Source organism: Drosophila serrata, unplaced genomic scaffold (genome assembly GCF_035046125.1).
Source record: "Drosophila serrata isolate PLE 108 unplaced genomic scaffold, ASM3504612v1 contig_276, whole genome shotgun sequence".
Taxonomy (NCBI): Eukaryota; Metazoa; Arthropoda; class Insecta; order Diptera; family Drosophilidae; genus Drosophila; species Drosophila serrata.
This window is the reverse complement of record NW_028257174.1, coordinates 9,592,952-9,607,297: the sequence shown is the minus strand read 5'-3', so window position 1 is coordinate 9,607,297 and position 14,346 is coordinate 9,592,952. Positions and strand designations below refer to the sequence as shown.

Here is a 14,346-nt window from a genome sequence, read left to right as displayed (position 1 = left end):
TTCATTATTTTAAGCAATGTCAATTAACCAATTTTTACCTAAATACTTTTCAACATAGATATTAAATTTGTTTTTGTATATTTGTTTATAATGATTATCTAATCTATCTATTTTAATCTTTATAAGCGTGTTGACTTAGTTTCGTTCGTTTACTTACTATAAATAGTGCAACCTAATTGGTCTGCCATTCAACTACTGTCACAAATTAAACTAGTCATTAAATTCATAGCATAAACATAGTAACAATAACTATATATGTACATATGTGGACTAGTATAATATTTAAACAAGAAAGGCAGGCTATCAGGGACTAAGTAATACCTCGGGGATAACAATATACATATTAATATAATAAAACCCTATAATGGCAACATATAAAAAGTATGAGCGACAGCTGGCCAATTTTAATACATACCATATATTTTTGATATTATAAAACATTTAGTGAATTCAGGCTGGTGGTTCATATTAAAGCAATAAGGTATTGCCTTCAGACTTTTGTTGAGTAGTTCTTATATAAATCTATACAAAATTTAACACTCCTTCAAAACTAGATGGTAATTATAATAGCCACTTTTCCGAAAATAATCTATATTTATGATAAACATTGCGATTATCAAATCATTTGGGATTATTCGTATTTTATTTAAAATTTCTTTCAACTAGATAGGATTTTTTCTTTTGCACACATATATGATACTTTTGCTCTATTCATGATTTAGAGATTAAATAATATGTACCTTAATTTAACCAATTTACTATAAAATATAGATATGTTACTTGGCTTGCTAAGTATAAGTCTTGGGGATTTTTTACAAAGATATAAACATAATTAATATAGACATAACTTCCGTAACCTGGTACTAATTTACAAACTAATATTTAATAGTCGATGGCTGTGCGTAAACCGAATGATATGGATTGATTTTGTAACTACTATTATGACCAGCATCTGATGCGTCTCTTGTGTTCCTCCCCCCTACCCATCCAGGTTGGAAGCGGCTCAGGAAGTAGTGCTAGCAGAGCATCAACAGGACTTCTTAGGCGGGGGGCACTTGGGTCGAAAGGGAGCCCATCGCTTAGCTGATAGAATGGGTGGCCCGAAAAAAGAGGAAAACCCGCCAGGTGGTGGTCCGACGTCATTGTTTATCCTTACCGAGGATAACCCAATTAGGAAGTACACACGATTCATCATAGAATGGCCGCCCTTTGAATACGCTGTGTTATTGACAATCATAGCCAACTGTGTTGTGTTGGCGCTAGAGGAGCACTTGCCAGGGGGCGACAAGACAGTATTGGCTCAAAAATTGGTAAGATCTTCGACCACAATCTAGAAATTATAATCCTATGCGATGCTAATTGAATTTATTATACAAAACCAGGAAAAAACGGAGGCCTATTTTTTATGCATTTTCTGTGTAGAAGCATCGCTCAAGATCCTCGCCTTAGGGCTTGTTCTGCATAAACACTCCTATCTCAGGAATATTTGGAACATCATGGATTTTTTCGTTGTAGTTACGGGGTAAATAATAATTCACACTATATATTTTTCTCTATATGCACATTTTCGTTTTAAAATTGAACAAGAAAAGCACATGATTAATTATTATTTGGACACTCGATCTAAATAATAACATACATTTTATTTACCTTAAAAATGTCTATATTAAATAAGTTATGATCTTGATATATATTAAGTATTCAATCATTATGTATAAGTGTAAGGTTGTATGGTTCTGATTCTTGTTAAGTTAGGAAATTAGGAATTATATTAACTCAAGTATAAGCATTCATAATAACAAAATTCTTTCGTGTAAATACAAATAACAGAGCCATGACGATATTTGCTGAGGCCAATATAGATGTTGACCTGCGTATGTTGCGATCATTTCGTGTCTTACGCCCACTGAAGCTCGTATCCCGAATTCCAAGTAAGACATCCGCCGGCTGGCGGTCAGTTTTTACTCTAGGCCAGATGTAACGTTCTCTTCAGTAAACGACATTAAAATATATATATAGAGAGAAGCACCCTATATAGGCATACATAAACCTAGATATTAGGAGTCTCCTTTCAGAGCCTTAACTTGTCTTAGACCAATGCTAAATGTGTGTGTTTAAGTAGAAATTAAACCATTTCAGCTGTTCTCCTTGGTCTTACTATATAGAAAATAATATATATATTTTTAAACAAGAATGTTAACTAACTTCGGATAGTCGAAGTTAATATGCCCTTGCAGTTTGCAATTGACTGGATTAGATTGAATTGGAAATCGATCATAACTCTGCTTAAAATATCGAGATTGACTATTTATTCCATAAATCTCAGTTTAGAAATTTCATAACTAAGCCAAAAATTCATTAAATTTAATTCGGGAAGCTTTCCTATGTTAATTTTTATTAATTTTATGAAACTGCATACTCAATTGAAAAATTACAAAAAATAAAATTTTTTTTAACATTTTTGACAATTTTAACGATGTAACCCCTTATAAAATTTGGAAAATTTTGAAAAAATTTAATTTTTGCCGGACATGTCTAGATCGACTCAGCTTTTGATACTGATCAAGAATATATATGATTTATAGGGTCGGAAATGACTCCTTCACTTCTTTAAAAGCTTCTGACTAAAATTATAACACTGCGAAGGTATAAAAACAAAATATATATAGTGATTCATTAACTCTATATTCGATTCAAGGCACTCGTGGGAAATAGTGTAATCTTAACTATATAAACATTAACACTTATTAATGTATTAATTCCTGTATAGAGACTGGATCAGTAGAATGCTAATTAATAGGTATTTAATCATTTTAATCACACATTTATATACTTCAAATTATTTAGATTAATTCTATATTGGTATTAAGATAATTTCTTAATGCTAATGAAATAAATCTTAGACAAATGAAAAACAAATACATTTGTATTTGGCACAACATCTTCCTTAGTTTAGTTTTAGGAATCAGAAGAGTCTTAGACTCTATATATATCAATAATTATTTATTTTACAGCGCTGACTAAAATAGAATAATAATTCTTAATATTGCTCATACGCCGTGTGTGCAGGCTCAAAAGATTATTTATAGAAAAAACGTTTATTTTGTTTTCCTCGTTTTACCAATATGGTTTTATTTATGACAGTAGATACTCTGCGGGTTAGAACCCTAAAGTGTCCTTTTTGGGTGTCATTTATTATTAAAAAACATATATATAGATCAATACGAGCAACTTGATTTATTTCTGAGAGGTATAAACTTAATAGAAGTGCTACAAATACCTTTCTTATAATATATACTTTGTTAAAAATTCTAGGCATTACTTTGTATCCTTACTTAATTAGCATCGTCAGGATATATCCGTTTGTAACCCAGGTTTCGATCTGGCCAAGTATTATCTCAGTAGTTTAATTAATAAGTATTTGCTAGATTACAGTACCAAAACATAACCGGCTTAGACGGTTTATTATTATTACAAATATCGATTGTATTCATATGAAATCATCTTTTATCAGGGTAACCATAGAAATAGCCTATTGCTCTTAAGAGCGACTTGAACTATGTTATTTACCAATTGTAAAAGATTTCTCTGGTAACCCTGGATAGACCATTATAAAAGGCTCGTTATAGGAAGACTGCTGATGTTCGATTTGATTTTATTTAATCAATAATATTACTAATTGTCCTAGTCCAAAACAGATATATTGATAGCTGATAAAATAGTTCGGGTTTGCTCTCCAGTAGATTTAGTTCTTTGCAGGATTTGCCCAAGGCAAACTCTGGGAAAGGCGAGAGCAAATCCAAACTATTTCATGTTTTCCCTTGGGCAACCCATTGTGTGTGCGAAATATATGAACTAACGCGCGTTAAACGTTACTGGATGACTATCCTTATATATGTTATATTTTCTCCCAGTCCAGTCTTTTGTTCATAGTTACCTTTTATTCTCTGTTAATCTGCACATTTAAATTCTTTGGTTGCACTCGCAAATACCTGTATTGTTTCGGAATTATTGATAATTTATTATTTAAAATGATATTCCTTGAGTATCGCTAACCGATATGTATTATATATATTTGAATTTCGATCGCTTAACGTCTGCAAACAGATTCATGACACAGTACCCACAAATAGGGCCCGAGGTAGACCTAAGAACACTTAGAGCCATTCGTGTGCTACGGCCCCTAAAATTAGTGTCTGGAATTCCTAGTGAGTAGTTCTTCTTGTTTTAATATAACTTTTCGTCGTATTTCTACGTGTTGTCTTTAATATCTTGATTTCTGAGTATTAGATATCTTTTTTGATTTCTTTTTAAATGTGAATTTCTAGTCAGTTAGTTTCGATTTTTATTTTTAAATATATATATTTATGTTATTACTTAAGTAATCATTGATACATGGTTGTCGTAGATCGTAAAGCCCATAGCTATGACAGCCATGTCCATTCCATTAGCATATTTCTAATCCAACGTCCGATCTCTCCAAACTAATCCACCAATCTGCAAACTTCGAATCTGGATCTGTACCCGCATCGGATGGACATCTTTTATAGGTTTACAAGTAGTTTTAAAATCTATAATCAAGGCGATGGCACCTTTACTGCAAATCGGTCTCTTGGTGTTGTTTGCAATCGTAATATTTGCAATCATTGGACTCGAGTTTTATTCGGGCGCACTGCATAAGACTTGTTATAGCTTAGAAGATCCAAGTATGCCCAACAACAACAACAATAACAATTGAGTGCTTCCAGAAATTAATGATTCTCTATATTTATTATACAGACAAATTAGTGAAGGAGGGCGAATCAGAGACGCCTTGCAACACGGACAACATCACGGAGAAGACGACTGGCTCCTTTGTGTGCAACAACAGCACGAGTATGTGCCTGGAGAAGTGGGACGGACCAAACTCGGGCATCACCAGTTTCGATAACATCGGCTTTGCCATGTTGACCGTATTCCAATGTATCACAATGGAGGGCTGGACGTCAATACTATATTGGGTAAATAGAGTTATAGATCGGGGATATGGTCTCCCATATCTTCTCGAATTAAGGCTCCAATAGTGTTATTAGAAGCAAAACGAAGAAGCTCTAAAATTTGTCTGAGCGAATTATGCATATACTAATACTTAAAGGTGCCTTTCCTTGACCTAATTTAACGTAATTTAAACTTAAATTCATTCTCCTTCTCCCAACAGACCAACGACGCATTAGGTTCAGCATATAATTGGATATATTTTGTGCCTCTAATAGTTATAGGCTCATTTTTTATGCTCAACTTAGTTCTTGGTGTCTTAAGTGGGTAAGTTCCGATCTTGAATTGTATTATTTCTGTGTAACGGAGCCAGGTTCTACACCAGTTCGCTTTATAATTTCTACTTTCTACCTTCTACTTATTATTTTGATTTTGATTTGCAAAAGAATACTGCATACATATATGTTATTTATATATATATGTGGAGTATATATACATATATGTATATACTATGGGTTTGGGCTCTGTGCATGCAATTGCAGAGTGCAAAGAAATGAGAAAATTCCAATCGAATGTAAAGTATTCAAAATTGCCAAGCGATATACATATGTATGTATGTATTGAAATTATGTTAATAATTTTAGTTTTTAATGTATCTACGTTTCTGGTATATATTGTTTAAACTTCCTTTTAACTATTCGCATTTATCGAATTCAGAGAGTTTTCGAACGAACGAAACCGTGTCGAGCGTCGCATGGAGTTTCAGAAATGCCGCTTTCGGGCCATGTTTCAGACCGCAATGGTCTCGTACCTTGACTGGATCACACAAGCAGGTTTATACAAACTAGATCTAGAGTCTAAGTGCAAATCTAAGTAAACTCTGACCATAATCAACCCGAACGCCATAGCAAAAAAACAACACCCAAAATACATCGGATTAAACAGAACAAATATAAGTCCAACACGGGTTCATTGAACTAAAACCGTCCCCATCTAATACAAAAAATATCAAATATATAAAGAACTTGTTTGGTTTTCTGCTAGTTATATATGTATCTCTTAAATAGATCGCAAGCAAATCCCCTGGCCACAAAGACCAACAGTTATGGTTCCCCAAAAAACCTACTCAACTTACATATCAACTTATTCAAACTTCCAAACGAAACAATTATAATATTCAAGTTAATTAAGAATACTGCGAAATGCCGTTCACCTCTCACTACTATTGTTCAGAATCTCCAACCCATATATTCTGCAGCGCGTAATGCTGTGCATTATACTCGTAACCGTATACTCTCTGCATTGTGCCACACAACCCCCGAACTAGCGAACAAGTTGTTGAACTCCCCCAGCTAAACCAAATACTAAAACTACTAACCAACTAGTTACTGCCAAGACTAAACCTAGAGCCAACTTTACTTCTAACTAATAACCAAAGTTCCCCGCCGGCGGAGTCATCACGAGTGCTTGTCTTCCAACCCTAAGTCCTGAGCCCTGAGACCCGAGCCTGACATGATGTTGTTCAGTTTTCTTAGACTTAAATGCTTAATTGTTGGCTAGCGCAGGACACACACACACACCACACACACTAAACACACCCGCTGGATCCAGTGTGCACCCTCCACACCCACCAATGTTCTGTCCCCAGTTCCCCCCAGTCCAAGTCCCTGTCCAGACTGGCCTAGCGAGCCATATAGCTAGACCAACTTTTGGCCAAAAGGATCGGAGTTATATCAAAGTCCGCCCAAAACCACACATATACAAATAATATCTAACACAGTCCCTTCGTATATTAACTATATAATATATTTATATACATATTGCCCCGACTTCTGACCTAATTCAATGGCATATTGCCGATGCCCGATGCCAGCAAATATATCGAATTGTATTAATGTTATTTCATTCATTATTATTTCTGCTCGCTCAATGTGCTTTTCACAGAGAGAACACTGATCTGATTTATAATCTCTGATCATTTGATCTTTGTTTATTGGTTTTACATTTGGTTCTGCTCTGTTTTACATTACACTCGTACAAAATATATTAAAAACAAAAACAAAACGAATAACAATGAAAGTTTGCTATTGCTAATACTGAAAGCATATACTTGTTCGTTTTAGCAAACAATCAATCCAATTTTTTGGTTTATCACGGTCTATTTAATTATTTTTTGTAGTGAATTCGCAAAAGAACGAGAAAAAGTAGAAAATAGACAAGAGTTTCTTAAACTTAGAAGGCAGCAGCAACTAGAAAGAGAGTTAAACGGCTATGTTGAATGGATTTGTAAAGCTGGTATAGTATTTACCCCTATTTCTTGTTTGTAAATCTATATATATACACACATACTAAATACATGATTAAATACACATATATATTACACAACCAATCGGTCATATAACTAAATAATCATACTCAACCCATATACATGTACACACTACACATAGATCTGAAGACATTCTCTGAAATATTATAAACAAAGCTCGTAAATAACTGCAAAACAAAACCCCTTTCTTCAAAAACTACTATTGAGAGTCAGCCGATGAGCAAACTTATTTTCATACTATTATTTGTAAGCTCTGACTGCCTCAAATTGAAATATTACCGTCTACTTCAGTATCATGCGAGATACATCCGTATATTAACCATAAACATATTTATATTTTACGCATATATAAAAAATATATAAATACTGTTGAATTTCTCGATAGCCAGCACTTTTGGCACATTCTTAGCGTTACCCCTTCCTCATAGAACCCTCTACCCATTGACAGCTTTAAAGCCTGTACATTTTCGAATTAATGTAAACTTCTGAACATTCGTCGAGATAAACGAATCACAAATCCCTCATAATAAGACACATACTCACATAAATCGAAGTAAACTCAAGTACATCATCTATATAACTTTTATGCTAATGTGTTGATCAAATCGATCCGCTTGTCCTTGACCGACTACCAATCGTGGGATTCTGCTAATGTTATTCCAGAGGAGGTAATACTCGCTGAGGAGCGTACAACGGAAGAGGAGAAAATGCACATAATGGAGGGTAAGTTCCTTTAAATTATTCAAATTGATCAGGTTTATTTATTTCTTTTCTGCCATTTTAATTTCTAGCCCGAAGACGAAACGCGGCCAAGCGGAAAAAGCTGAAAAGCTTGGGCAAATCCAAATCAACAGACACCGAAGAAGAGGAGGCCGAGGAAGACTATGGGGATGATGGTAAGAGACCGAATTTGTATTACCATTCTTGTGGGATTCAAAAATGCAGCAAAAGTAAGCAAGCAAAACAGCAGAGCCAGGATGAATTGTTTCAATTTTCTACTCCTATTAACTAAGCGGATATCGGAAACTATGCGAACTTTAAATTTTCCTTCTAACTTTAATTTGAAACATCTACGATATGAAATTAACTCAAGATTTTATTTTTTCATTCGATCAAAACGAATTTCTAAATCTTACATTGAAAAAAATGTTCAAAATGTTGAAAATATGTAAGTAAATTATAATTTTATCTCTCACAAAGTGACAAATCTGCACCAGTGTCATATAGTAATAAATCCATTTAGTTTTTTGTGGCTCGAATATACAGAATAATAGAATTTTCGTCATAAATGTTTCCCATCATATCTATGTAGCATACAAGTCTATGTAAAACTCTCTCACATGTGTGTTTTAAAAGAAAGTCCATATGTAGTTGCTATAATGATAAATGTTCTGAAGTGATTGGTTATAAACAGTCTGTGAAATATATGTTCTTATATATATTTTTCTCGATACTATATGTGTTATATCCCTAGACTAGTTGGCTAATTTCTATTTATATATTCGAACTCGAGCACTTGCCAATATTTTATTCAAAGACAAGGTTTGTCAACAAATTCGTATTTGGGAAGGTGCACTTTTTGTACCCATTTTATATTCTCTTATCTATCCAAAAATTACAAAATATGTTAGCTGTTAGTTAGATCATCTTATAATTAGAGTTAGTATTTTAAAGAATGAGAAAAGCTTACTTAACTAGTCACATTATTGGTATACGGACTTAACCTAATATTGTCGTCGGATTTGTCCGTAAGATATAGTAAATATTATCGCTAAATGCTAGAAATATTAAATAAAGTTTAAGAAACCACACAAATGTTAAATTGTATTTGAATAAGTTTGATATCAGCCCCGCAACAGTGTATTTCCAACTAATAGATTAACTATCAGTGGTATATATATTTTGGGGACTTTTTGTTCTGATTTTTCTTCAAGAGAATTCAATCTGAACCTATATTGAATGCTTAATTCAAAGACTAATTTCATAATTCTGGGTATAAAGTAAGAAATTCAATTAAAAGCTATCGCTGTAGAATTACATGAAGGTGATTCCCCTAATTAACACGTAAAAGACTAGGGATGGTGGAAAATATCCATAATTTAGTCAGAAGCTTGTAACGATGTGAAGGAATCATTTCCGACCCTATAAATCATATATATTCTTGATCAGCATCAATAGCCGAGTCGATCTAGCTATCTCCGATAGAAAAAAAATTTTTAAATTTTTTTTCGAAATTTTGTAAGGGGTTACATCATTAAAATTGTGGAAAAATGTATACAATTTTTAATTTTTTTAATGTTTTAATCTGAGTATGCAGATTTATAAACCTCATAAAAACTAACATAGAAAAGCATTCCGAATTTAAATTCAGGAATTTTTGGCTTAGTTATGAGATTTTTAAATTTTGATTTGTGCAAAAAATAGTCATATAAATATGGATAAATATTGATTCAAAGAAAGCTCATATTTTAAGCTTAGCAAAGATCCAATTCGAATTTAATCCTATATTACAATAGAAAATTCCAAGGGTATATTAGCTTCCTAAAGTTAGTTTCTTTTTTGTATTTAAATTTCGATACATGATATATTAAAAGGTTTTCTAAAAAGCGCGTTATATTGATCAATATACCGTATCGGTGTTTTCCCTTCGATATACATCCCTAGACCGTATCAATGAAATATTACATTCGAGGCACACGCCCATTGCGTCCCTACCTGTTGTTACTTAGAATTGCACTGTACCCGTATTTGAGCAGAGTATGCAGCAACATTTGCCTGGTTGTGCTTTAGGTGGAGAGTTGACCAGAGACTAACCATTAAGAGATGGAGGATGGAAGGTGACTAACCCAAGTGGACTATCTGTTTTTTTAGGATATCTGAAAACCCGGTCGAAACCCCAAGGCAGTTGCACCGGATTCTGGCGAGCGGAGAAGAGGTTCCGCTTCTGGATCCGGCACACGGTGAAGACGCAGTGGTTCTACTGGTTCGTGATAGTCCTCGTCTTTCTGAACACAGTCTGCGTGGCCGTCGAGCACTACGGCCAGCCCTCGTTCCTCACGGAGTTTCTGTGTAAGTATCACTATGATAAGACTCCTCCCCCTGTATGTATGATTGACTTCCAATTGCAATATTCTTTCACAGACTATGCGGAATTCATCTTCCTCGGCCTGTTCATGTCAGAGATGTTCATCAAGATGTACGCGCTGGGTCCAAGGATCTACTTTGAGTCGTCGTTCAACCGATTTGATTGCGTTGTCATTAGTGGTTCGATATTCGAGGTGATCTGGTCCGAGGTGAAGGGCGGCTCCTTCGGCCTGTCCGTGCTGCGTGCGTTGCGTCTGCTGCGCATCTTCAAGGTCACCAAATATTGGTCGTCGCTGCGCAATCTGGTCATCTCCCTGCTGAACTCGATGAGATCGATCATCTCGTTGTTGTTCCTGCTCTTCCTGTTCATACTCATATTCGCCCTGCTCGGCATGCAGCTATTTGGCGGCCAATTCAATCTGCCCGGAGGCACGCCCGAGACCAATTTCAATACATTCCCGATAGCACTGTTGACCGTATTCCAAATCCTGACCGGCGAAGATTGGAACGAGGTCATGTACCAGGGCATCATATCCCAGGGTGGTGCCCAGAAAGGAATGATTTACTCTATGTAAGTTATGATTTTTCTTGTGTTCTCTTTTATTCCGTATCCGTATTCGTATCCGTACCATACCATCGAGAGTAGGCTTGGCCACCTATGTTAGTACGCACAGCTAGTACCCTTTGGATAAATGTAAAATCCTCTAATTCCTGGCTTGTTGTGCTAGCAAAAAATCCCCTCCTGAAAATAATCCAAAAGCTCCTCCCAATTCATTGAACGTCGAACCATTAATGTGTGCAATCTACCGCGTTTCGGACTTGGGAGCTTGAAGAATTCAACTCACAGATTGAAATTCTGCAAGCCCAAGAGTCCCAAGTAACTGAAAATCACAAAAAAGCCGGAAAGCCATCGCCACTATCTACAGAGTCAGTCATTAATCGTGCATAAGATCCACCAGTAAAATCCACCGTAAGTGTAGACTATTTGGACCTTTGGCCATTGATTTGTATATCGAGTTTAATCTTTCACCGCTGTCTTTTCTCCATCTTGTCATCTTTCTTTTCAGCAATTTTGTAGGCAGGCAATGATCTCCCATTCGAGGCTTGGCAACACCACGTGTCTGTCGTAGTCATGTAGCACCGTATCGTAGTTCCCCCGAATCGATATTTAGCCCATTACAACTCTCTCTCTATATTCCAGTCTTTAGTCACAAACACACAAGATGTATATATACTCGGTCGCGTTCGATGATGCCCGATCACCCCTTTGCAACATATCCGATTGACATTTTGGTATTCTCTCGATGGTCTCTTCCGACAGATACTTTATCGTTTTGGTACTCTTCGGAAATTACACGCTATTGAATGTGTTCTTGGCTATCGCCGTTGATAATTTGGCGAATGCCCAAGAACTAACAGCAGCCGAAGAGGAACAAGTCGAAGAGGATAAAGAGAAACAACTGCAGGAGCTGGAGAAGGAGATGGAGGCCCTTCAGGCCGATGGCGTTCATGTGGAGAACGGCGATGGCACGGTCGCCACCAGCAAGGCCAAAAGCAAAAAGAAGGAGGAGGAAAAGAAGGAGGAGGAGGAAGTGACCGAGGGCCCCAAGCCAATGCTGCCATATTCATCAATGTTTATACTATCACCGACAAATCCGTAATTATATACATACCTATAGATCCTCCCCCCGACACCACCGATTCCCGTAGTCATACATATATAGTAGGTCATTCAGTCATACTCTCTCATCGCCCGTTCAGTGCCAGGCTTCATGCTAGACGTAAGATAATCGAGTCTCTTCCAGCGCGGAGCCCCAGAAGCTGTCCCTTGAAAAATGGTAAATGGTATACATTGTAAATGGTATATTACAGGACAGGAACAGGTACTATACGGGTCTGAAAGCTTAAACAAACTCTTTATCATCCATAATAGCCAATGACATACATATATTCTCTAATATCCGATGAACTACAGTATTTTATGTAGTATAACCAAATTGATGACTAATTACAGTACTTCTTTCTTTTTTTACATTTTTTTCCTGTTTCCTGTTTTCCTGTTTTTTGGATTCGTTACCAATTTTCTGTTGCACACACAAACACAACCAAAAACTAAACAAATTAATCAACCAATTGATCGATAAACGAATCAACAACAATGTGCTTGTAAATATATATGTGTACATATATACGACTTGTATATAATTATGATCATTAATCATTACCATAATATCACCGACATTACAAACTAATGATAATAAAAATGGCCATCATTCAAACACCACCTTTAACGACATCAACAACAACAACAACAACAACAACAATTCACCAACGAACAACACCAACAAAAACTCATGTCCAAATTCAAATAATTTAAACAAAAACTAATTCAAAATCGAAAAATTAACAAACAAAAAACATTTGGAACATCATCAAAAATTAAATCAACAAATTAATAAAAAATCTAAACGGGTGACCAAATCAAATCGTTATCGGAATCTGAAAACTAAAATCTGTATCCCAACAATGAAACCTCTCTCCTTAAATTGATTGAAAACCAAACAAAAATTATACAAATAAATCGTGAACCACCGAATTTGATGCCGAATGAAAACCAAAAAACCAAAATATAATAATCGAAATAATCGAAAACCACTCAATTACGAATTATTCTATATTCGCCATACGATATTCGATGAACGACCACCAACTACGACTACTACTTATAAATAAAACAAAACAGCATACGACGCGGCGCCCATTGGGTTGTTAATTTACCATATTTTGATTTCTTCATTATGGTTGTCATATCAATGTCATCAATAGCATTAGCAGCCGAAGATCCCGTTCGAGAGAACTCGAGGCGAAACAAGATATTGAATTATTTTGATTATGCATTTACCGGCGTATTCACGATAGAAATGTTGCTGAAAATTGTAGACTTGGGTGTGATACTGCACCCTGGCAGCTATTTAAGAGAATTCTGGAATATTATGGATGCTGTGGTCGTTATATGCGCTGCTGTTAGTTTCGGTTTCGATATGAGCGGTAGCAGCGCTGGACAAAATTTATCGACTATTAAATCGCTACGCGTATTGCGTGTCCTACGTCCATTGAAGACCATTAAGCGAGTACCAAAATTGAAAGCCGTCTTCGACTGCGTCGTGAACTCATTGAAAAATGTTGTTAACATTCTAATCGTGTACATATTGTTTCAATTTATATTTTCTGTTATTGGAGTCCAATTGTTCAATGGAAAATTTTTTTATTGTACGGACGAAAGTAAACATACTTCCGCAGAGTGCCAGTAAGTAAAAGTTTTATTAATTATTCAATTTTTGTCAAGAATTAATCTTTTAAGTTGATCTCCCCGTATTCCTTATTCTTAATCTTACTTAGTCTTTGTTTTCTTATTGTTTTTGTATCCGTGAGTGAGGATTTTCGCCATCATATTTCCCCTAGGACTGTGGACCCTGATCCCGACCCCTCCATATATGTCATACACTATGTAGTGATCTCTTTTAGGTTTTTGTAACTTTTTTATCCACATCCCTTCCGTAATCCTTTCTCTTTAGCGTTCTAGCTCTCCCAATTTCTTTCTATCTGTCTTTCAAATACGCTCTCTCTCTCTATCTCTGTCTGTATCTCTGAATGTTTCTCTGTCTAAGCTCAAATAACAAATCGTAATAGATAACCCCCAGAAACATAATCCTAGAAGCATATGTGTGAACTTTGCGTAGCTTATAGAGCTAGCGAAACAAACTCATCTCGAACTCACCAGTCGCGAGGCGTACTACATATGCTTGCAGACTTTCCATGTACATGTACATATATAGAATCCTATCCAATATACTCCCCATACATTGATGTCTAGCTGTAACGATCCCATGATACGCGATTTCTGAATCATATATACATATATATATTATTATATATTAACCGAGAGAGTGTGGCCAGTTATT

The 14,346-nt window shown here is 35.5% G+C and overlaps 1 protein-coding gene across 42 annotated transcripts in view; it reads left to right on the top strand.

The window, feature by feature from the left end:
- cac (calcium voltage-gated channel subunit cacophony) overlaps positions 1-14,346 on the top strand; it is a 61,288-nt gene that overhangs the window by 8,769 nt on the left and 38,173 nt on the right. For 14 of the 42 annotated variants that reach the window (XM_086836354.1, XM_086836360.1, XM_086836324.1 and 11 more), the window contains 13 exons: positions 992-1,310; positions 1,383-1,522; positions 4,108-4,208; positions 4,551-4,706; positions 4,780-5,000; positions 5,198-5,301; positions 7,154-7,269; positions 7,964-8,023; positions 8,092-8,196; positions 10,172-10,369; positions 10,442-10,955; positions 11,706-12,041; positions 13,128-13,691. In XM_086836354.1, coding sequence (XP_086692480.1) covers positions 1,092-1,310; positions 1,383-1,522; positions 4,108-4,208; positions 4,551-4,706; positions 4,780-5,000; positions 5,198-5,301; positions 7,154-7,269; positions 7,964-8,023; positions 8,092-8,196; positions 10,172-10,369; positions 10,442-10,955; positions 11,706-12,041; positions 13,128-13,691 — 2,834 coding nt within the window. In that variant the 5' untranslated portion in view covers positions 992-1,091. Of the gene's footprint in view, positions 1-991; positions 1,311-1,382; positions 1,523-1,830; positions 1,932-4,107; positions 4,209-4,550; positions 4,707-4,779; positions 5,001-5,197; positions 5,302-5,691; positions 5,808-7,153; positions 7,270-7,963; positions 8,024-8,091; positions 8,197-10,171; positions 10,370-10,441; positions 10,956-11,705; positions 12,042-13,127; positions 13,692-14,346 lie in introns of all 42 variants that reach the window. The other 28 variants (XM_086836351.1, XM_086836327.1, XM_086836355.1 and 25 more) reach the window with 6 other exon arrangements.